General features: G+C 37.2%; 1 protein-coding gene and 1 pseudogene across 6 annotated transcripts in view; both read right to left on the bottom strand.

The window, feature by feature from the left end:
* Positions 1 to 10,243: 10,243 nt before the first annotated feature.
* On the bottom strand, positions 10,244 to 11,384 carry LOC138442578 (large ribosomal subunit protein uL1 pseudogene; annotated as a pseudogene).
* An 85-nt stretch (positions 11,385 to 11,469) lies between these two features.
* The window catches only part of CENPC (centromere protein C), a 105,859-nt gene continuing 91,695 nt past the window's right edge, over positions 11,470 to 25,633 (bottom strand). For all 6 annotated transcript variants that reach the window (XM_069594224.1, XM_069594223.1, XM_069594226.1 and 3 more), the window contains 6 exons: positions 24,044 to 24,148; positions 22,400 to 22,528; positions 21,908 to 22,003; positions 19,431 to 19,585; positions 13,402 to 13,492; positions 11,470 to 11,863 (listed from right to left, as the gene is read on the bottom strand). In XM_069594224.1, the coding sequence (XP_069450325.1) occupies positions 11,793 to 11,863; positions 13,402 to 13,492; positions 19,431 to 19,585; positions 21,908 to 22,003; positions 22,400 to 22,528; positions 24,044 to 24,148 (647 nt within the window). In that variant the 3' untranslated portion in view covers positions 11,470 to 11,792. The remainder of the gene's footprint in view (positions 11,864 to 13,401; positions 13,493 to 19,430; positions 19,586 to 21,907; positions 22,004 to 22,399; positions 22,529 to 24,043; positions 24,149 to 25,633) is intronic.

Raw genomic sequence — 25,633 nt, forward strand, 5'->3', positions numbered from 1 at the left:
TCTGCCTTTTTTATTGTTCAGCTCTCACATCCATACATGACTAGTGGGAAGACCATAGCCTTGACCATACAGAATTTTGTCAGGGAACTGATGTCTTTGCTTTATAATACTGTCTAGGTTTGTCATAGCTTTCCTGCCAAGAAGCTATCATCTTCTAATTTCATGGCTACAGTCACCATCTGCAGTGACTTTGAAAGTGTTAGTTGCTCAGTCGTATCTGACTCTTTACGACTCCATGGACTGTAGCCTGCCAGGCTCCTCTGTCCATGGAATTCTCCAGGCAAGAATACTGGAGTGGGTAGCCATTTCCTTCTCCAGGGGCTCTTCCAGACCCAGGGCTCGAACCCAGGTCTCCCACATTGCAGGCAGATTCTTTACCATCCGAGCCACCAGGGAACCAGTGACTTTAGAGCCCAACAAGAGGAAATCTGTCACTGTTTCCAACTTTTCCCCTTCTATTTGCCATGAAGTGATGGGACTGGATGACATGATCTTAATTTTTTTAATATTGAGTTTTAAGTTGGCTTTTTCACTCTCTTCACCCTCAAGAGGCTCTTTGCTTTCTGCCTTTAGAGTGGTAACATTTGCATATCTCAAGTTGTTGATATTTCTCCCAGCAACCTTGATTCCAGCTTGTAATTCACCCAGCCTGCCATTTTGCATGATGTGCTTTGCATATAAATAAACAAGCTGACAACAACAGCCTTGTTGTACTCCTTGCTCAATCCTGAACCAGTCAGTTGTTCCATATGGGGTTCTAACTGTTGCTTCTTGACCTGCATCCCAGGTTCTCAGGTGACAGGTAAGATGGTCTGGTACTCCCATCTCTTTAAGTTTTCCAGTTTTTCATGATCCATACAGTCAAAGGCTTAACATGGATAACCATGACAGTGTAATCTCTCAGAGCCAGGCATTCTGGAGTGTGAAGTCCAGACATTCTGGAATGTGAAGTGGGCTTTAGGAAGCACTGTTGTCAGTAAAGCTAGTGGAGGTTTTGGAGTTCCAGCAGAGCTTTTTAAAATCTTAAAAGATGATGCTATTACAACTTGATAAAATTTTTTTAAAAAGTGAAAAAGATTCTCCTGTCATCCAATTAACCTGGAGTGTCTTATTAACCTAGGGTGGTTGAAACTAAAGAGGCAAGGCACTGCAATAGCTGATAAGTCATAGGTATTTTTAAAAGGCTCAGATAAATGAATTTATCTAAACTATTAACAGGTGGCAGAAAAAAAATATTGAGGAAAAATAAAATAATAAATGTAAAAGGCTGTAATGGTTATAAAAGACAGAGTCTACTGGGGGCCAGCGTGAGGAACTCCGCCCATGGCAAAGGTCATGAGGAAGGAAGCTTGGCATATGCAAACGCATGATCAAGCCTCAGGAAACCCCCTGTTCCCGAGCATCTAACCCCAAACCAGAGTCTGTTTTATGCTCTCACCTACACCTCTGACTTTACGGGGGGCTCTCGCCCATAACCGTTTCTCTCGGAGGAGTAAATGTGCAGCTCCAAGGCAATAAAAGTTCCTGGGCGTGACAAGAGTGTTTCAGCTTACCGACTCCTCTGAAGGTTATCTAGCCTGCCTGCACAGGTTCATCCGGCCACGTGATTGTTTACAGCCTCCCAATCTGAGAGGCACGAGATGTTTTAGACTTACTAAAGGCAAATTCTTTTGGGGAGTTAGAAATTATTAGTATAGTGGGTTGGTTAGGAATTATATTGGTGAAGGGTTTTTCATTTGTTGTGTCAATAATTGCTGCTAATTCCCTGCTCTGGGTGGGACACCTCTCTGCTGACAGACTAGCTTGTGTGACAGGATTATCCATACTCCTGCCACATGATTGTTTACTACCTCTTAACCAGAAACAGCACAGAGAGTTTTGGAGTATTTTGAGAGTCTTAATTAGCATAGGGCTTTTTCTTCTTGTTGAGTCAACCATTGCCGCCAGGCCTCCATATCCTTAGGCACCTGGGAATATATTAATCAATGTATTTGGAATATAGAAAAGGAAATACAGTAGTTTTTGACATTAGCATTACTAGACTTTTTGAGTTAATGAATTTTCTCTTTTGTAATAGATTACTGTACTTTCTTATAAATCACTGTGTCCTTGCTATGTAAAAATGTAACTTTATCACTATCTTAAGACTAAATAGATCTTACGGGGAACATTGGTGAAAGGATTTTCATTTGTTGGGCTGATGTTTGCTGCTAAATCTCCATGTTCCCTGCCCTTATAATGAATATAACTAGCATATAGGAGAAATAAGCATTAACCTTTAAGCATATAGGAGAAATAAGTATTAACCTTTAAGATTAATCATGTTAACCTTGGGTTAAATAGATTCCTTTCTTGATTGTAACTCACTACACCCTCACCCTATAGGAATGTAACTTTTTTTGGAGGGTGGTGCCTTGGGAAAAATAAATTTTTTGGTTATCAGAAAGAAAGGATCATAAAATGTCAGCAGGTCTCACTCATGGCCAGAAGATGATGTAAAATCCCTAAGACCTTTTTTTTATACATTTATGTGAAGCACCTGATTTTGATAAAGGTTAGGACTGCTGACCCCCGCGTGACTCTGTATTCATCCCTATATGTAACAAAAGGTATATAAGCAAACCCCCAAATAAAGAAATCGGATCAGCTTCCAGAAAGACTGATTCCCCTATATTGCTTCTTTCTTGCTCCCATTTCCCTGGCTGATATTCCCATCTGGATTCAGCCTCCTTTTCTCCACCACACTATCTCCTACTACACTATCCATTTCTAATCTCTCTATATATCTGTAATTAAATATGTATTTTTCCAAAGATGCCGACGCCGTCCCCCCACCTTCGACTCACCCTGGATCCACTGGGGCTGGACCCCGGCAAGAGTCAAAGGAGAATATATGTTGTATGTGTTGCCAATGGTGAAAGCAACATTAATGCAAGGGTTGAGAAGATAGATGGAAAAACAAGGATAAGCTGTTTTCAGATTATAAAGTATCCTAAGGCAAAGTTTTATAAAACAACATTTGGCAGTTTTACAAATTGAGCATAATCATACCATACAACCCATGCATCACATTTCTAGGTAGCTGACCAACTGAGTTGAAAACTTATATTCACACAAAACCTACTCTCAAATGTTTATAGTAGCTTTATTCATAACTGCCCCAAACTGGCAGCAACCACATGTCCTTCAGTAGGTGAATGGATAAACAAACACTGATGGATCCATACCATGGAATTCTGTTTACAAATTAAAAAAAGAAAATTATCCATCAAGCCCCCAAAAGGCATGTAGGAATCTTAAATGCATATTGCTAAGTGAAATGACCATTATTAAAAGGCTATATACTATATGATTCCAAGTACATGACATTCTGAAAAATACAGAACTATAGACACTATAAGAAGATCACTTTTTGCTAGGGTTCAGGCAAAGGAGAAGGTGGTTAAAGAGGCACAACACAGGGGATTTTTAGGTCACTGAAGCTATTCTGCATGATTCTGTAATGGTGGATACATGACACTATGCATTTATCAAAACCCATAGGAATTTACAGTACAAAGTTAAATAAAAATATGCAAATGTTTACAGATTTAGGTCAGAATATCTCCAGATAGAATGCAGATGTGACAAAACAATCTAACTGTATTAGAAGTGTATCAAACAATTTCACTGAAGGGGTGAGAGAGACACGGGTGCTGACCCAACTAACTCTGGAAATGAGTGGAGTCTATTAGACTAAAGGCAAAAGAATGGTACATAAGCATCATGTTATAGTTGACTACTCCTTCATGGATCACAACCTTGGCCTGGCAAAGGTGCTTGCATACTCAATGAAGCTACGTGCCATTCTTTACAGGGTTACCCAAGATGGACAGGTCATAATGAAGACTTCTGACAAAACATGGTCCACTCAAGGAGGAAATGGCAAACCACTCCAGTATTCTTGCCTCAAGAACTCCATGCTGCTAAGTCACTTCAGTCGCGTCCGACTCTGTGCGACCCCATAGACAGCAGACCATCAGGCTCCCCCATCCCTGGGATTCTCCAGGCAAGAACACTGGAGTGGGTTGCCATTTCCTTCTCCAATGCATGAAAGTAAAAAGTGAAAGTGAAGTTGCTCAGTCGTGTCCAACTCTTAGCGACCCCATGGACTGCAGCCTACCAGGCTCCTCTGTCCAGGGGATTTTCCAGGCAAGAGTACTGGAGTGGGGTGCCATTGCCTTCTCCAAGAACCCCATGGACAGTGTAAAGAGGCAAAAAGATACAATGCTGGAAGATAAGGCCTCCAGTTGGAAGGTGTCCAATATGCTACTCGAGAAATGGAGGGCAATCACTAATAGCTCCAGGAAAAATGAAGTGGCTGGGCCAAAGCGGAAATGACACTCAGTTGTGGAAGGATCTGGTGGTGAAAGTAAAGTCTGATGCTTTAAAGAACAATATCACACAAGAATCTGGAATGTTAGGTCAATGATCAAGGTAAACTGGATGTGGTCAAGCAGGAAATAGTAAGAGTGAACATCAATGTTTTTGGAATCAGTGAACTAAAATGGACAGGAATGAGTGAATTTAATTCAGATGACCATTATATTTACAACTGTGCACAGGAATCCCTTAGAAGAAATGGAATAGCATTCATAGTCAACAAGAGTCCAAAATGCAGTATTTGGTGCAACCTCAAAAATGACAGAATGTTCTCAGTTTGTTTACGAGGCAAACCATTCAATAAGACAGTAATTCAAGTCTATGACTCAACAACTGATGCCAAAGCAGCTGAAGTTATTACCAGTTTTGTAAAGACCTATAACACCTTCTAGAATTAACAGAAAAACAAGAAGTTCTTTTCATCACAGGAGACTATAATGCAAAAGTAGGAAATCAAGAGATACCTGAAAAAACAAGCCAGTTTGGCCTTGGAGTGAAAAAAGAAGCAGGGCAAAGGCTAACAGGGTTTTGTCAAGAGAACACACTGGTCATAGCAAACATCCTTTTCCAACAACCCAAGAGACAATTCTATACATGGACATCATTAGATGATGAATACCTAAGTTAGATTCATTATGTGCTTTGCAGATAAAGATGGAGTTCTATACAGTCAGCAAAAACAAGGCATGGAGCTAACTGTGGCTCAGATCATCAGCTCCTTATTGCAAAGTTCAGGCTTAAATTGAAAAAAGTAGAGAAAACCACTAGGCCATTCATTTCAGTTCAGTCACTCATTCATGCCCAACTCTTTGCAACCCCATGGACTGCAGCATGCCAGGCCTCCCATCCATCACCAATTCCCAGAGCTTGCTCAAACTCATGAGTTTGAGCAAGGCCATTCAGGTATGACCTAAATCAAATCCCTGATAACTATATAGTGGAGGTGATGAGTATTAATAGAATCAAGGGATTAAGTCTGGTAGAGGGAGCATCTGAAGAACTATCAACAAAGGTTTGTAACACTGTAGAGGAGGCACTGACTTAAACCATCCCAAAGAAACAGAAATGCTAGAAGGCAAAGTGGTTGTCTGAGGAGTCTTTACAAATAGTTGAGGGAAGAAGAGAAGCAAAAGGCAAGAGAGATAGGGAAAGATATAACCAACTGAATGCAGAGAATAGCAGAGAGAATAGCAAGGAGAGTTAAGAAGGCCTTTTGAGATGAAAAATACAAAGAAACAGAAGAAAACAATAGAATGGGGAAGACTAGAGATATCTTCAAGAAAATTGGAGATATCAAGGGAACATTTTGTGTAAGAATGGGCATGACACAGGACAGAAACAGTAAGGACCTACTAAAAGCAGAAGAAACTACGAAGAGGTGGCAAGAATACACAGAACTATACAAGGTGTTAATGACCTGAATAACCATGATGGTGTGGTCACTCACCTAGTCTGACATTCTGGAATCTGAAGTCAAGTAGGCCTTAGGAAACACCACTATGAATAAAGCTAGTGGAGGTGATGGAATTCCAGCTGAGTTATTTAAAATCCTAAGATGATGCTGTTAAAGTGCTGCACTCAGTGTGTCAGTAAATTTGGAAAACTCATCAGTGGTCACAGGACTGGAAAAGGTCAGTTTGTATTTCAGTCCCAAAGAAGGGCAATAACAAAGAATGTTCAAAGTACTGTACAATGCACTTATTTTACACACTAGCAAGGTTATAATAACAAAGAATGTTCAAAGTACTGTACAATGCACTTATTTTACACACTAGCAAGGTTATGCTCAATATCCTTCAAGCTAGGCTTCAGCAATATGCAAACCAAGAACTTCCAGATGTACAAGCTGGGTTTCAAAGAGGTAGAGAAATCAGAGTTCAAATTGCCAACATTTGTGAGATCATGGAGAAAGCAAAGGAGTTACAGAAAAAACTACTTCTGCTTCACTGACTATGCAAAAGTCTTTGACCATGTGGATTACAACAATCTATGGAAAATTTTTGAAGAGATGGGAATATTAGACTACCTTAACTGTTTCCTGAGAAACCTGTAAGAAGCAACAATTAGAACTGGACATAGAACAATTGAGTGGTTCAAAATTGAGAAAGAGTACAAGGCTGTAGATTGCCACCCTGCTTATTTAACTTTTATGTCAAGTACATCATGAGAAATGAAAGGGTAGATGAATCACAAGCTAGAATCAAGGCTGCCAGGCGAAACATGAACAAATTCAGATAATACCACTCTAACAGCAGGAAATGAAGATGAACGAAAGATCCTCTTGATGAGGGTGAAAGAGGAGACTGAAAAAGTTGGTTTGAAACACAACATTCAGAAAACTAAGATCATGGCATCCAATCTCATCACTTCATGACAAACAAAAGGGTAAAAAGTGGAAGCAGTGAGATTTTATTTTCGTGGGGTACAAAATCACTGCCAACAGTGAAAGGAACCATGAAATTAAAAGACACTTGCTTCTTTTATGGAAAGCTATGACCAATGTACACAGCATATTAAGAAGCAGAGCCATCAATTTTCTGATGAAGTCAAAGCTATGATTTTTCCAGCAGCCATGTATAGAAGTGAGAGTAGGACCATAAAGAAGATTGAGCACCAAAGAATTGAAGGTTTTGGAATTCAGAGGAGAAAGTGTTCTCAGTGAATTTAGACAAATAAGTTGAACTTTGGTAACAGCCAGATGGGCTTTAACTTTCATTCATGCTTAAATTTCCACAGCTAAGAAAACTATGACAAGTGCAATGCTTTATTCCATTTCTGACTGATTGTAAGCATGTGAAATGAGAGCAATTGTCCGTTAGTCTGAACATTCTTTGGCATTGCCCTTCTTTAGACTTGAATGAAAATTGACCTTTTCCAGTCCTGTGGTCACTAGTTTTCCAAATTTACTGACACACTGAGTGCAGCACCAGGTATACTGTTACCCTGCCTACTTAACTTCCATGCAGAGTATATCATGCAAAATGAAAGTGTGGATGAAACACAATCTGGAACCAAGGTTGCCAGGAGAAAGACCAACAACCTCAGACATGCAGATGATACCAGTCTAATGACAGAAAATGAAGAGCCTCTTGGTGAGGGTGAAAGAGGAAAGTGAAAAAGCTCACTTGAAACCCAAAATTCAAAAAAGTAAGATTATGGCATCCAGTCCTATCACTTCATGACAAATAGGAGTGTAAAACAGTGACAGATTTTATTTTCCTGAGCTCCAAAAATCACTACTGACAGAAGACATTAAATTAAAATATAAAAAATGTGTCCCCTTTCCTCTCTTTCTCCAACTCCCATTACACTTGTGGGAATGCTTGTAATTTTATCATGGGTGTTCAGGGTTCTGTTCATTTTTTCAATCTGTTTAAATTCTTTGTATACTTTCTGTTGATATACCTTCATAGAAATGATTTCTGCTATCTCAAAATATCTCCGCTATTTGCTGTTGAGCCCATAATTTTTAATTTAGCCATGCTTAACTCTATAATTTAAATCTGATTACTATTTAGTCTATATTTCTCTATGGATTATGTTATTTATGTATTTTTTTGTTGACTCACTTTTAAATTTTTACTTTTCTTTGAGCTTATCTATTAATCCTTTATTGAAATATTTTCTAATCTATCATCTAGGCCCATACAGTCTGTTTCCATTAATTGCCGCCTCTTTCTCTTAGTACGATTCACACTTTCTGTTTCTTTCAATTTGTGGTTGACAACTGGACATTTTAATTAATTTATTATAGCAACTCTACACTGTGTATCAAAGTAATGCTCACAATTCTCCAAGCCAGGCTTCAGCAATACGTGAACCACGAACTTCCAGATGTTCAAGCTGGTTTTAGAAAAGGCAGAGAAACCAGAGGTCAAATTGCCAACATCCGCTGGATCATCAAAAAAGCAAGAGAGTTTCAGAAAAACATCTATTTCTGCTTTATTGACTATGCCAAAGCCTTTGACTGTGTGGATCACGATAAACTGTGGAAAATTCTTCAAGAGATGGGAATATCAGACCACCTGACCTCCCTCTTGAGAAACCTGTATGGAGGTTAGGAAGCATCAGTTAGAACTGGACATGGAACAACAGACTGGTTCCAAATAGGAAAAGGAGTATGTCAAGGCTGTATATTGTCACCCTGCTTATTTAACTTACATGCAGAGTACATCATGAGAAACACTAGGCTTGAGGAAGCGCAAGCTGGAATCGAGATTGCCGGGAGAAATATCAATAACCTCAGATATGCAAATACCACCACCCTTATCGCAGAAAGTGAAGAACTAAAGAGCCTCTTGATGGAAGTTAATGAGGAGACTGAAAAAGTTGGCTTAAAGCTTAACATTCAGAAAACTAAGATCATGGCATCTGGTCCCATCACTTCATGGCAAATAGATGGGGAAACAATGGAAACAGTGGCTGACTTTATTTTGGGGGGCTTCAAAATCACTGCAGATGACGATTGCAGCCAGGAAATTAAAAGACACTTACTCCTTGGAAGGAAAGTTATGACCAACCTAGACAGCATATTAAAAGCAGAGACATTACTTTGTCAACAAAGGTCCGTCTAGTCAGAGCTATGGTTTTTCCAGTAGTCACGTATGGATGTGAGAGTTGCACTATAAAGAGAGCTGAGTACTGAAGAATTGATGCCTTTGAACTGTGGTGTTGGAGAAGACTCTTGAGAGTCCCTTGGACTGCAAGGAGATCCAACCAGTCCATTAGAAAGGAAATCAGTCCTAGGGTTCATTGGAAGGACTGACATTGAAGCTGGAATTCCAGTATTTTGGCCACCTGATGCAAAAAGCTGACTCACTTGAAAACACCCTGATGTTGAGGAAGATTGAAGGCAAGAAGAGAAGGGGACGAAAGAGGATGAGATGGTTAGATGGCATCACTGCCTCAATGGACATGTGTCTGGATAAATTCCGGGAGTTGATGATGGACAGAGAGGCCTGGCGTGCTGCAGTTCATGGGGTCGCAGAGTCGGACACAACTGAGCGACTGAACTGAACTGAACACTGTGTATCAAGATGCTAAACAGTGTATTGAAAAGCAGAGACATCACTTTGCCAACAAAGGTCCATCTAGTCAAAGCTATGGTTTTTCCAGTAGTCATGTATGGATGTGAGAGCTGGACCATAACGCAGGCTGAGTGCTGAAGAACTGATGCTTTCAAACTGTGGTGGTGGAGAAGACTCTTGAGTCCCTTGGACAGCAAGGAAATCAACCATGAATATTCATTGGAAGGACTGATGGTGAAGCTCTAATACTTTGGCCACCTGATGCAAAGAGCCAACTCACTGGAAAAGACCCTGATGTTGGGCAAGATTGAGGGCAGGAGGAGGAGGAGGCAGCAGAGGATGAGATGGCTGGATGGAATCACTGACTCAATGGACATGAGTTTGATCAAATTCCAGAAGAAAATGAAGGACAGGGAAGCCTGGTGGGCTGCAGTCCATAGGGTCGCAAAGAATTGGACACAACTTAGCTACTGAACAACAGCTGCCATAGTGAATTCTCCAATGGATCTGAGCAAAACAATTTGAAAACCTTCTGGAAAGGATGCCATTAAGAACATTTGTGATTCATGGTAAGAGGTCAAAATATCAACCTGAACACAGAAGTCTGAAAGAAGTTGATCACAACCCTCATGGATCACTGAATGGTTCAAGAGTTTAGTGGAGGAAAGAACTGAAGATGTGGTGGAAACAGCAAGAGAACTAGAATCAAAAGTGGAGTCTGAAGCAATGTGACGATTGCTACAATATCCTAAGATATCCTAAGATCAAGGCTGCTTAAGGATGAGAACAGAAGGTTGTTTCTTGACATGGAATTTATTCCAGGTGAAATGTCAGAAAGACTGTCAAAATGACAGGACTGTTTAAAATGACAACAAAGAATTTAGAGTTTTATCACCAATAAAGCAACAGCAAGATTTGAGAGGACTGAGTACAATTTTGTGAGTTCTTCTATATGGAAAACTATCAAAAAATACTGGCATGTTACAGAGAAATCACTTGTGAAAGGAAGTTAATAGATGCAGCAATTCATCACTGTTGTCTTTGTTTTTTTAATGGTGGCAGTATCCTTAAGCTGTGCCTTAGTACAGATGCTGGGGCTTGCCTACAGTGCTCTTAATGTACAAAGACTGGACATTCTGCTAGTTTTTCTTGTGCAACGACATCAGAAAGTTAAGAGCTAAGTGGATGTTGTACACAAGCTCATCATCCATCATCTTCACATGGCCAACAGCCACTGACAGATACAGCATCTTCTTCATCTGAAACTTGATCATGGATTTAACGTCATCAACCCTGGCCATCATGTTCTCATTGTGGGTTAGCAAGGAAGGGAATTCGCCAATGTTATTCAGGCGATGGCCCAGGATTTGTGGGACCTGCTTAAACAGAGATTCTGGAGCCAAAAAGTCATACTGTTAGCTAGCTTCTTGACCCGTTTTCTATTCTTAGGTTTCTTCAGTGCCTTGATATTCATGTGGGAGATTTATCCACAGCCTTAGCCTCATCACAGTGCTGCTGGTCTCTCAGAACATATATGGAGAACTTGGTAAGGGGAATGAACTTAAGCCTGACAGTACTGAGAAGTGTTTGTCCTTTTGAGGTCACAGTTCTTCAGGCTGATCTGAAGATCCACCATTTCCAGAACATTTTGGCACTTGTGTTGATTCCCATGTAGGACTTCCTGCACTGTCTCATACAGGGTGTCACAGGAGACTTCACTGCTCATGATGCCTCATGCCACAGTAACTAGAAAAAAGCTGCTGTCTTATTTTTAAAAACTGCCACAGCCACTCCAAACTCCAGCAACCACTACCTTGATCAGTCAGCAGCCATCAACATCAAGCCAAGACCCACCACCAGAAAAATGATGACGACTCACTGAAGGAATCAATAATGGTTAGCTTCCTTAAGGTATATGCATTAATTTTTAGACATAAAACTATTGCACAGCTAACAGATGATAGCATAATGTAAACATAACTTTTATATACACTGGGAAATCAGAAAATTCATGACTCACTTTATTACAATATCTGCTTTATTGTGGTGGTCTGGAATCAAACCCATGACATTTCCGAGGTTTGTCTGTATATCCCCAAGAGCAGTGTTTGGTATTCCTTTCATGTTATTAAAAACTGAATATGGGCATCACTACAGGTTATATGCATATTTGTGGAAAAATTAGAAGATACACATGGAAGTTTGATGTTTATGGAAACAAATATACAACACAGAAACTTTAAAACTTAACAATTACAAATATATACATCTCAACTGCACAATGTGTTTTATATGTATGTATGTTTATATATATACACATGTACTTAAACTTTGCTTCATCTTTCAACTTTTTATCTGAGTAAAAAGAAGAACACTTTCCTCATTCAGGAGATTTTTGATGTTGTAATAATTACCTAGAAATAAAATAAGAAAATTAAAAATTACTTCCATAGGAATCATTTCCTTTTGATTAAATATTTAGTCATCATTATGTCAGTTACGATATATAGTGTCAAAAAAATTAACTCATCTAACCTCAAATAACTCTTATCTAATTGTACAAACTGAAAAATCTAATAGTTAACCACCACCTATGATCTAGATAAAGCTTCAAAAAACACAAACTTCCTATCATTCTAATAATGAATATAAAAACAAATTAGACAAAGGTGTAGGAAGGAAAAAAAAATCTCCTGAGCCCAATCATGTTTTAGGGTTGTTGTTTTTTTTAATTGAAGTATAGGTGATTTAGGTGACTTCCAATGTTATATTAGTTTCAAGCATACAACAGTGATTCAATTATTTTTGTAGACTATACTCCATATAAAATTATAAAATATTTTCTATATTCCTTGTGCTGTACATTACATCCTAGTATCTTTTTATTTTTTCCTAGTAGTGCGTACCTCATTACTGTTCATCTGTCTTGTCCCTTCCCTTTATCCCTCTCTCTGCTGGTAACCACTAGTTTGTTCTCTATGACTCTTGCTCTTGCTTTGTTTTATTCGTTTATTTTTTAGATTCCACATATAAATGAAAACAAACGGTACCTATCTTTGTCTGTCTAACTTACTGAACACAATTATTAGGTCTTTGAAACCACTATGGATTCCTCTATACAAGATATAGACAATATATAAATAAGTATAAAAGATACTTATAAAAGATAAGTAAAAAAGTATAAATATAAAATAAAATTTCAAAGTTAAAAGGCAGCAAATGTAACTCAAATGAATTAAATAATAAGTAACAGCAAATGCAAAATACACATGGACAGCTGCACATAAGGCACATTTATAGTGCTGTGTACAATCCTGTGACTTTTATTAGACTTATTAGAAATTCATACATATTAGGATTAACTTAGTTAATGAGTTTAAACTGTTCACAACAGTGTTGGCACACATAAAGGACTATATAAACTTAGCTATTATTATAGCTTTGTTTTTTCATTAGAATGTAAACTACATAAGGGCAGGGATTTTTGCCTGTTTGTTCATTTATGTATCCCATTTTCAAAGCACTATTTGGTAGACTCTTAATCACATTTATTGAATGAACAGATTAAAATTCCTACCTTCAAAGACTTTTGCTCTTCAATAGCTGATGAAGGACACTATTCTGTATGTTTAAAATAACCAACTAAAAACTGTTTGATTACATAATGTCTTTGCAATAACATAGGGGAAATAATTTTACTTCCATGCTGGATACAACATATCTCCTAAGTATTTTTATATTCAGCAATTAGCAACTCATTCAATTTTCATGTATCAAAATACTAATATACCAACATTTATCTAAACAAAAAAATTACAGTATGCACCAAAATGTTTGACATCAGTTGCATCATGCTTCATTTTGACCATTGTGGTTTCCATTTTCATGGTGTTCATGAGCAACTATACAAGTATTTAACTATGTGAAAGAAAAAGTTTTTAATTACTCTTACCTGAAGGAACATAGAATGAATCCCCAGTTGTTACTATATAAGGTGTTTCATGTAAGGTACATAAAAGGTAACCAAGATTAACATAAAAAACCTGTAAAATTAAAAATTAAAATCTCATTTTCAAATTGTAATACCACAACATCTGTACTCCAAAAAACTTGAAGTACACACTGAAGGCAGAATAACGGTCCAGTCTAATCACATAAACCTTACGTGAAAGTGGATAACTTTCCTGCTAGAAGTAGAGGGGGAGGATGAAGCAGAGGAGAAGTCAGAGAAATCTGAAGCATGAAAAGTACTTTCACTGTTGCTAGTGCTGAAGATAAGACAACCATGAACCAAGGAGTGTAAGCTATTTCTAGACACCCTGGCCAACAGCCAGTAAAGAAACAGGAACCTCAGTCTTACAATGACAAGTAACTGAATTCTGCCAACAAACTGAATCAATTTGAAAGCAGATTCATTCTAAGGGCATTCAGAGAGGAATTCAGATCTTGATTCTAGCCTAGTGATACTCTAAGCAGGGACCTCAGTCAAGCTCACTCAATTTCTAACTTTTACAACTGTGAGATAATACATGAATGTTGTTTAAATTATGTAGCAATTAAGTAAAGCAGTAATACAGAAAACTAATACAAGAAATTTCTTTTGTTATTATTTACTGTTTTTTTGGAAGGAAAGTTATGACCAACCTAGATAGCATATTGAAAAGCAGAGACATTACTTTGCCAACAAAGGTCCGTCTAGTCAAGGCTATGGTTTTTCCAGTGGTTATGTATGGATGTGAGAGTTGGACTGTGAAGAAGGCTGAGCACCAAAGAATTGATGCTTTTGAACTGTGGTGTTGGAGAAGACTCTTGAGAGTCCCTTGGACTGCAAGGAGATCCAACCAGTGCATTCTAAAGGAGATCAGCCCTGGGTGTTCTTTGGAAGGAATGATGCTGAAGCTGAAACGCCAGTACTTTGGCCACCTCATGCGAAGAGTTGACTCACTGGAAAAGACTCTGATGCTGGGAGGGATTGGGGGCAGGAGGAGAAGGGGACGACAGAGGATGAGATGGCTAGATGCCATCACTGACTCGATGGATGTGAGTTTGAGTGAACTCTGGGAGTTGGTGATGGACAGGGAAGCCTGGCAATGTGACAGGAGGCCTGCTTCAATTCATGGGGTCGCAAAGAGTCGGATACGACTGAGCGACTGAACTGAACTGTTTTTTTAATTCAAAACTATTGTAAAGAACATCACTTTGCTATATTAGAAGAGTAGCTAGGTTTTATGTATACCTCTATAAAGGTTACATGCTTGCTATATGTAACAATCTGAGGAATCTAAGAGAACAAAATTGTTTTTTAAAAAAAGTACATTTAAAGCATCAACATTAAGAAAGCAAAAGAGGATAAATGTAGTGCTCAATTGTACAGGCTTCCATAGTCAAGCAGGGCAAATTTTACATTTTACAGAGATACCACTTGACAATAATGTTTTATTTTGACAACTAAATACAAAATGTAGGGCCCTCAACCTTTGATATTCAAATTCTGAGATAAAGCCATCAAGAATATTTGCTTCAGAGAATTATGCCTCCTGCTCCTCCTTTTCTTACCACTTTTGTAAAATGAGCCTAAAATACCAGGAAAAGAGCAGCTAGAGCTTATATAGTACCCATACTATGCAAACCACTATTCTAAGCACTTCATTTTTATTCATTTAATGTATGCATCTATCAGTGAGACAGCACTATATTAAGAGCTTTTCACAGATGAAGATGATGAGGCATGGAACAGTGTAAATTTCCAAGGTCACAATGTAAATGGAACAGCAGGCATTTGAACTCAGGTACTTTGACTCCAGAATCCATGTTCTTAGTCACTACAATATACTCCCTCAAAGGAAAAAAAAAGTTCTTAAAGTAGTTCTAAAGGTACTTTTATAATTTAATAAAGGAAATATTTTTATTATATACCAAGAATAGCCTTTAAAAAAAAAAGGTAACATACTGTACTCCAGGTCAAGTATACATTTCTAAATGTTGTTTGCTTATCTATTCAATTTGGCTCTCTAAGCATACCTCTCCCATTTCTGTAAATGTCCATGGAGATAAACACTGTCCTGAATTTTATATTTATTTTTCTATTGTTTTCATTACAGTTCTTACCAGGCAAAAATGGATCTTTAAAAAATAACTTTAATTTTGTATATTTCTGAATTTATATAAATGAAATAGATTGAATGTATAACACCTTGATTTGTTTTTCACTCAGAGTATGGGCATTTTTAGTACATGTTTATTTGCTTCTTATGTTTTTGCTTCTGTAAAATTTTTTTTTTTCAATAACATATCTTCTTTCCTACTGAGTTATCATTTTCTTTGAAATTTTAAAACATTTACATTCTGGATACTAAACACTTGTTGGTTATCTTTATAGCAAGTATTTTGTCCTAGTTTTAGCTTAAGCTTTCTTTGCTTAAGCTTTTTTTGTAGTCTTTTGAATAAGAGCTATTAATTTTATTTGATTAAATTAATATCTTCTTTTTCATTTGTTTAAAAAAAAAGAAGGGTTTGTCTCAATTGGGATAACTAAGAGTCAGTGCTTGATCTATTGTCAGTGCTTGATCTATCTTTTAAAACACTCAGTCTATGGCATGGTTCTCAATTTGGGGGTGATTTTGCCCCTAAGGGGACAATTGGCACTGTCTGTGGACATTTTTAATTGTCACAACTAGAGTATTACTGGAATCTAGTGCAGAGAGGCCTGAGATGCTTGTAAACATCTTACAAGACACAGGATAACAAACAATAGTGCCATGGTTGAGAACTCTGATCTCTGTACATTCCACTTGGTTGTCTTTTTTATTCCTTGCATCTTATTTAGTAAGTAAATCAAGCAGCAAAATTTGTTTTAAAAATCTTTACACAGCTGGATTTTGCTGGGCCCAGGGTGTCATTTGTAAAGTCTGCTATTCTTTATTTTCTATAAATTGGTTGTTAGATCCAAGGACTTAACTTCAGGTGGTGTTATGTGCAGGTTTTGTTTTGTTTTTTAAAGGAGGTGGGGAAGACATGACTACTTCTTATGCAGTGTTGTATTCTTCCATAGGAGGCACATAATGTATGGCTGTGTTCTTTTTAGATGTTAGTGTATGATGATGCTACATCCAACAGTTTATTGGGTGTTGTAAAATGGCAAGACTCCATCCTAACACTCCTTCTTTTATTAACTGGAATATTTCTAAAAGGGTAAACTTTCCTTCCTCTATTATTTGGTTACCTAGTAATACAGTTTATATGAGAACAGCAGAATAAATGTTTAATTATTTCCCTTTATTTGCCATATTTGTTGTTAAAGCGAGTTGGTATCACAGTATTTGCCAACAGCAATGAAATAAGTTTTCCTTTTTGTAGTAGTCTTACAAATTCATGGATTTAGATATAATTGATATCTATCAACCCAATGAAGTTATTCTTATTGATACTCAAGTTTTCACATCTTTGTCCAGAGAAAGCAATTCTAATGGTTTTTGATAGTTTGCTATTGGGTATGATAAAATATTCCAAGCTTAGTCCCAGGCCTGGGATCAGACATTTCTTGAGGAACTCTGGTTCCTTTAAGCATGTGGTGTCCCCCTTTTTGTTTTTTAGTTCTGAAACAATTATTGCCTACTTCTTCAAATATTTCTCCCTTTTGCTCATTTGGGTTTCTTCTCGATTCTGTTTTTATCTGTTCTTCCATATTATCTAACTTTAATATTTTCCATTTCTTAATATCCCCTTGTCTTCTAGGAAAGCTCCACAACAAACTCCCACAGTTAATTTGTTAATGTCTCTGTGGTTTGATTTTAATAAATCTAACACTGCTACTTTATCCCTTATTAGTGGTTCTCCATCTTGCCCTTTTGCTTCTCAAAAGTGTGTATTTAAAAGTGTACTTCATTCTTTCAAAAATGTAAAAATACTCCCGTTACTAAAAAATTTAATTCTGATTTTCATTATAAAAAGTTAAAGTCAATATTTAGAAGAAATAAAAATAAACTATAATCACTTACTAACATGTTATTTTTCTATAGTTCCTTCAAATTTCTGTCATTTTCACTTTTTATTTTAGAAAAAAACAAAAATGATTTTCTATCTTGCAATTTGTAAGATTAACATTTAAGGATAAACATTTAACCAAACTGTAGACAGAAAATCCTTCCAATACAGCTATTCTTCAAAATGTTTCATACAATACCTGGAATATGTAAGTGTTATATAACTGATTATTATATGTGTGTGTGCTAAGCTGTCTCAGTCATGTCTGACTCTTTGAGACCCCATAGACTGTAGCTCACCAGGCTCCTCTGTCCAGGGGATTCTCCTGGCATGAATATTGGAGTGGGTTGCCATTTCCTCCTCCAGATTATTATATATAATGGTTTATTTCATTACTAAGTCAAAAGATAAATATAAGCATTTTCTTCCCACAGCACATTTCAGTGGTTTCCAATTTCAGAAATTACTCTCAATGTTAAAATAAGTAACTACCTATGTTCAGGGTTCCCTAGCTTTTATTTTCCTAGGAAAAAAATCTGAAATGATATTCATAAGTGAAAGTCTACAAATCAGTTATAGGTTATAGTTATAAGTCTACAAATTATAAATCAATAATTTCTACTAACTCAGTAATTATAAAGTATGCCTTATTTTTAATATGGATTACTTTGAATGTTAGGTTAAACATTTTCAAATATTTACTAGATATTCAATATTCCTTCCTCCTAAAGGAATAACAACATTCTATCTTATTAATACTAGTAATAGTATTAATACTATTAGTTTAATGATAACATTTCATAATGCTTATTTTCATTATTAACTGTTTCTTAATTACTACACAGGGATTATCTATTACTTCAGTTAGTTTAATATGTTACTTTTACTCTTTTAATACGACCTGGAGATCTACAACATTTTAGGACTGGATTAAAGAAAACTTTTAAATACTTTAGATCTGGATTCTACATACTATGTGGCGGTGGTGGTGGTGGTTTAGTTGCTAAGTTGTGTCCAACTCTTGTGACCTGGTGGACTGTAGCCCACTAGGCTCCTTTGTCCATGGGATTTCCCAGGCAAGAATACAGGAGCGGGTTGCCATTTCCTTCTCCAGGGGATCTTCCTGACCCAGGGATCGAATTCATGTCTCTTGTACTGCAGGCAATCTCCTGCACTGCAAGCAATTCTTTATCACTGAGCCACCAGGGAAGCCCAACATTGCTATACACAGTAATACACTGAAAGTGAAAGTCACTCAGTTATGTCCACTCTTTGCAACTCCATGGACTGTAGCCTGCCAGGCTCCTCTGTCCATGGAATTCTCCAGGCCAGAATACTGGAATGGGCAGCCATTCCATTCTCAAGGGGATCTTCCTAACCCAGGGATAGAACTCAAGTCTCCACATTGCAGGCAGATTCTCTACTGTCTGAGCCACCAGGGAAATCCAAGAATAGTGGAGTGGGTAGCCTATCCCTCCTCTAGTGGATCTTCCCAACCCAGGAAGCCAACAGGGGTCTGCTGCATTGCAGGCGTATTCTTTACTAGCTGAGGTACCAGGGAAGCCCCAAGTAATAGTTGTAACTAGCTCCCAGTTGTCAATCTGCTGTTAATCAGTTACATGATTTTGAAGTCTTTTAAATTCTTTATTTCTAAACTTCATGATTAGAGAAATGAGATTTAGACTTAATCTCAATAATCCTCTCCAGCTCTAAAATTCTAATGACTTATTTGCAAATCTAATTTTGAAGATACTTTTAAGACATTCCCTAAACTTCTGAATCTCAAGGCTACACTGCTATGCACAGAATAAGTACTTTTAAATAGCCTTCGGTTGACTGACTTTAAACAGATGAAAAAAACTAAAAAATTACCTATGTACTATAGTAACAGAATATCATTTCTGAGAAAATAAATTTTTAATGCTTCATCAAGTCCAATAACTCAGAGTTGTGCCAAGATCAAAACATATACATCAATATATGGAGAAATATACTCACCAATGTATCTAGGCCTACATGCTGCTTTCCCTTTTCTTGAAGTGGTCCTATTATCAATTTTCCACTAGAAAAAAACGGTGTATCCAATGTTTTATATACTTTCAACTCATCATGTTCAACACAAAATTGGTATGTATCTCGTGGCCTTATAAGATCTAAAGGGAAAAAATTAATGTAAGTATAAAGTAATAGCAATGACATTGCTCATTGATATAGCATATACACACAAGTGAGTGCATTCTAAGTCACTTCAGTCAACCAACTTTTTGCGACCTTGTGGACTGTAGTAGCCCACCAGGCTCTTCGGTCCACGGGATTCTCCAGGCAATAATACTGGAGTGAGTTGCCATTCCCTTCTCCAGGGGATCTTCTCAAACCAGGGATCAATCCTGAGCCTCTTATACACATTCATAAATAAAAACATAAACCTGTCCTAGAAAGATAGATATGATTAAGAGCACTGACTCTGGACTTAGAAAGGTCACATCAAGTCTTTGTCTTCCAAGCTGAATGACCTTAGCCAAGTTGCTTATCCTCCATCTCATTTTCTTTTCTATAAAATGTGATAGCAATAGTTTGTTAGAGTTGGGAATATCAAATGAGTTAATGTGTATAAAGTATTTAAAACACTGGTACAAAGTAAGCATTCAGTAAGCTTTGTTAATAGTATTATTTTATTATTTATTAGTAACATGGCAGTATTATTATTTCCCCTCTAATAACTCAGATGGAAAACAAAATCAGCTAAGAGACAAGAAAAGATTCCTTATCCTTAAAAAGTTCAATATAACACAGCCACACTACAAATGTATCATCATCATGCCAGTAAATACCTTTGTGACTGATTAAGTAATAATACTTTTTATTTATCAGGTAGAGGCTCTAAATAACCAGCTCTAACTATAGCTCCCAAATTACTATATCATTTTTTAAATTTCCCTTTTACTTACAAACTTTTCCAGACCTGTAATTAATACATTTTATCATCAGCTTCTGACTATACTCCCACAGACAACAGGATATAGACAATACATATGCCCAGGAAACAAAAAGTGATGAATTCTTGATAACACACCTTTTTTACTAATACAGTACAGCAACGTTTTCAGATCAGACACTTTGCTAAAAAAAATATTCTCTGTACTTTTCCCTCTATAGCCAAATCAACAACTGAATATAGAATATCTCTGTTACTTATCAGTGGAGCCTATTCCACAGTCAAAATTTTAAGTGTAAACACTGTCTCTCTGCTTTGACATATTTATCTTTTGATTTAGGCTAAACAGTCCTCAGTACTCACTAGTACAGTCATGACAGTTTTTAAAACACTTAAATATTTCCTGTATGTAAATATTGCCTTGTTGGGAAATGGCTGAGTGTCCACTACTTAACTCCACCACACTATAACCCATCTCTTGGGACCTCCAATGGTATCCTAGAAACTAAAATTTTAATACCTGTTAAGTGTAGGAGGAGGCTTATAGGACCCTATGCCAGCCTTAAACATGACATTTGTCTGACTGATGTCCTTGCTCCACAGCACCAAAGGCTGTCTAAACCCAGCCACAATCCCTACCTGATCTCATAATAAGAGTGTATCCAGGAGTCTGCCAGTTAATTTGCTACAATTCCCCCTGAACAGGCTTCCTGATAACTCAGTTGGTAAAGAATCTGCCTGCAAGGCAGGAGACCCCAGTTCAATTCCCGGCTTGGGAAAATCCGCTGGAGAAGGGAAAGTCTATCCACTCCAGTATTCTGGCCTGAAGAATTCCATGGACTACAGTCCATGGAGTTGCAGACAGTTGGACACAACTGAGCAACTTTCACTTTCCCCCTCAACAGCTCTTGTCCCCAAGTGTCCTCCTGATCAAAGAAGGCCTGGATCCTACTGGAGGAGGCAACATTCCTGATGGTAGCACTTGTATCATAGAGGACAAATACATGGTACTATATGTCTTTGGAGGTTGTCTACGACAAATGCATGGTACTATGTCCCTGGAGGTTGTCTACCATCAATTCCCTCACAGTAGTCCTCATACAGGCTACTTATTTGAATCAGACTAGCTATTGGACTTTGGCTCTGAAAGATCTGGGGAGAGAAAGGAAAAGTAGAAAAGCCAGCCTTCAAGCAAACAGTTTGTCCTTGTTGCTGCTGCTGCTAAGTCGCTTCAGTCATGTCCGACTCTGTGCGACCCCATAAATGGCAGCCCTCCAGGCTCCCCCATCCCTGGAATTCTCCAGGCAAGAACACTGGAGAGGGTTGCCATTTCCTTCTCCAATGCAGGAAAGTGAAAAGTGAAAGTGAAATCACTCAGTCGTGTCCAACTCTTTGCGACCCCATGGACTGCAGCCCATCAGGCTCCTGCGCCCATGGGATTTTCCAGGCAAGAGTACTGGGGTGGGGTGCCATCGCCTTCTCCGAGTTTGTCCTTACGAGATGTTAAATAAAGCATTCTCAGAATCAACCCTGAGCTTACCCATAAGAACAGTCTCTTGTGTTTCTGGGTCCTTCACCCTTGTTGGCTGCAGAGGATCTCCCAGAGGTATATTCAGATTTACCATGAATTTATTCTCTGCAAAAGAGATACCACTGAAATACTATTTATTTAAAACTGTTTTCCATTAAAAAAAAAAATCTAGTATGAAACAGAGCTAAGGACAAGTTGAAAAGGAAAATGGAAGAGGCATATTTCTTCCTGTTTATCAATGACCACTTTGATGCATGGAAGAGATAAGTTTCATTTGACAGTACAATTTACCCATGTGGAAATGTTTTACACTATGATATTAATGATTTTTTTTTAAGAATAAAATTAGTTTACTTTCAAAATCTGAAGAAAAGTTGACATTAAAAAGAGAATTGACCCTTAAGTACTATTATATTCCGAAGCCTTTAGAGGTATATTTCAAAATCTGCAAAGAGCTATTTTTCAAAACACTGTTATTTAAAATAAGGGAAAAGTTCATACTTCTTTCTTCATTTTCAAGACAGATTCTTTTCCTATTAGCTGTTGTAATGATTCTTCCCAAGTTTCCTTTTGCTTTCCTTTTAGATGATACTGTGTCTGGGGACAGTATTCCACCAATCACAAATCCTCCTGAAATTTAACCCCAAAAAAGGTAAATTATCATACCTAGCAAAGTGAAAATCTTGAAACAAAATTCATTACATTAATACAGCACACTTCTTTTCAAAGCACAGAATACATTATAATTACTACTCTACAGCTAATTCAAGTAACACAAATAGCAAGCAATTTCACTTAAGTCTCTTTACTATCCTAAATCTGGTGGCTCAGTCGGTAAAAAATCTACCTGCAATGCAGGAGACCCCGGTTCAATTCCTGGGTCAGGAAGATCCCCTGGAGAAGGAAATGGCAACCCACTCTAGTAATCTAGGATCCTAGTGGGCTACAATCCATGGGATCACCAAGAGTCAACCACAACTTAGCAACTAAACCATCACCACTATCCTAAATCTAGACACACTGATGAAACATCACTGAATGATCTCTACTGCTTGAAACATAGTCATCAGTGGAGGCATAAAAAATGAAAGACACAAAGATTAGCAAAGAACCATTTATAGTAATCCACATGTCAGTTTAGTCCTTGTCTCAGAAATATTAATTTAAAAAAAGGAAGTAATTTTAATACAACTCTATTTTCTTTCCCATCTTCTATAATTTTTGTAGAGAAATATGACAAGAAAATGGAATGAGAATAATAATGGGGAATATTTAATCTTTGCCAGTTAAAATTTTCTCATGTTCTGATCTAAGGTTTCATTTTATGCAATTAGAAATGTTATTGGATTGTATAAAAATAATGTGCTCCATGCTCAATCATATCTGACTCTTTGCTACCCCATGGACTGTGGCTTGCTAGGCTCCTCTGTCCATGGAATTTTCCAGGCAAGAATACTGGAGTGGGTTACCACTTCCTTCTCCAAGAGATCTTCTTGAATCAGAGATTGAACCTGCTGCATCTCTTGGGCTTCCTGCTTTGGCGGGCAGATTCTTTACCACTGGGCCATCGGGGTTAAGTGTTAGTCACGCAGTTGTGTCCAACTCTTTGTGACCCCACGGACTGCAGCCCACCAGGCGCCTCTGTCCACTGAATTCTCCAAGCAAGAATACTGGAGTGGATTGCCATTTCCTTCTCCCAGGGATAGAAACTGGGTCTCTTGCATGGCAGGCAAATTTTTTACCATCGGAGCCACTAGGAAAGCCACCTGGGAACACTCTATAAAACTACACAATCACTTCAAATTGCTAGCAAAGAGAAAAAAAATCAGCATCTCTATAGTAATCAGAGAAACCTGGACTTGAACCTATTCTTGTCACACTGTTGGAGGATGATGATTAAATAAGGTAATGTTATAAATATGTAAGACAGTACTTGGCTTCCCTGGTGGTTCTGCCTGCAATGTGGGAGACCTGGGTTCGATCCTCAGGTCAAGAAGATCCCCTGGTGGGCTACAGTCCATGGGGTCACAAAGAGTTAGACACAACTGAGCAAGTTTCACTTTCTTGGCACAACACGTACCTAAATAAATTATAGCAATTATCATTATTATTTTTTATTTTGAGACATTAGAACATAAATTTTACCTGATGGCCTTGCCTGATAATCTATTCGTTCCCCTCGCCAGTATTCCAAAGGTTTTGATCGTGTTCTCATAGTTCTGCGAACATTTGGTGTATAGGAGGGCAATACTGTAAAAGACATCAGACAAAAATATACACATATGTTGAGTTGGACAAAACTCTGCAGTGAAAAGACTGATATTATTACTTTCTAGAACAGGAATGCTTCTAGACAAACAAATTTTAAGACATATTTGGGCTACTAAAGAAATGCCAATGAAAAAATAAACTACTAGATTGGAAAGATTTAAAAATTTGGTAACATTCATGGTTAACGATATTAAAGGTACACTGAAATTCTCATATATTTATGATAGAAATATAAGCTAAAGACAATCTGATAATATCTATAATTGTAATACTCTGAGGTGGCAATTTCATTTTTAGAAAATGAATTTGTAAAATATTCATAAAAATAGGCAAAGATCTAGGTATAAAAACATTCACAGTAGTACTGTTTATCATAGGAACCGAAAACAGATGTCAAATTGAAAACCATCTAAATGTTCCCAATAGGAAATGTGTTAATCAGGGGTAGTCATATACGCATGTGTTTCTGTGTATACACACATATCTACTCATTTTATCTGACCAATGCAAAGTTCTATATGCTAAGTTTGCTGGCTATATAATCAACTTCCTATGTTCTTTCTTATTTCTGGTTTGCTGGATTTCTCCAATTCTGAAAGTGGTTTATCAAAATCTCTAACTGTATTGCTTAAAATCTCCTTGCTTTTCCTCAGGTTTTTTTTTTTTTCTTTATACATTTTAGCTGCTAGGCTGTTTGGTACATAGTAGTTTATGATTTTTCTATTTTCTTCATAAATTGCTTATTTTATTATTACAAGTCCTTTATTCTGTTCACATTTGTAACTTTAAATTTCACTTTACCTAATATTAAAAATGCCCCACTACTTCCTTCTGTTTATATTACTCTACTTAATTCTTTGATAATCTTTTATTTTAAAACCTGTTTCAAGTGTTTCTTATAAATATATAAGTCAGTTTGTATTGTTTAACCAAATCTGTTAGTCTCTATCTTACTAGAGGAATTCAATCCATTCATGCTTATTTAGTATAACATATATGGTTCTTTTTATTCCTTCCATTTTACTTTATATTTACTTGTTATTTTACATCAATGATTTTTTTTCCCCCTCCTTTTCATTGGTTTGGGCAGAATACCATTTCTTTCCCCGTACTCCAAACCTTGGTCATTTCAAAGTTTTACTGTGCTTTTTCAGCCTAATTTACCTTCCTATTCCTGACATTCAAATCATATTCACTTCTCTATGATTATATTAAAAACTATATTCCTTACCAAGATATCATCTTTCTTCTCTCATTTAGTAAAACAGAACTTTTAGACTACTTTTATCACCCTTCTGCCACTCCTGCTCTCCTCCTCATTATACCAAGTTTTATTAAGATAGTGCAGATTTCAAACTATCATTGTAAAAATTCTTACTTAGTACTTATAAATCCTCAATCATATTAGCATTAAGCAGTAGACACACCCTTGGGTGTGAGCAATGAGACACCCCTTCCCTAGGA

Source organism: Ovis canadensis, chromosome 6, assembly GCF_042477335.2.
Source record: "Ovis canadensis isolate MfBH-ARS-UI-01 breed Bighorn chromosome 6, ARS-UI_OviCan_v2, whole genome shotgun sequence".
NCBI lineage: Eukaryota > Metazoa > Chordata > Mammalia > Artiodactyla > Bovidae > Ovis > Ovis canadensis.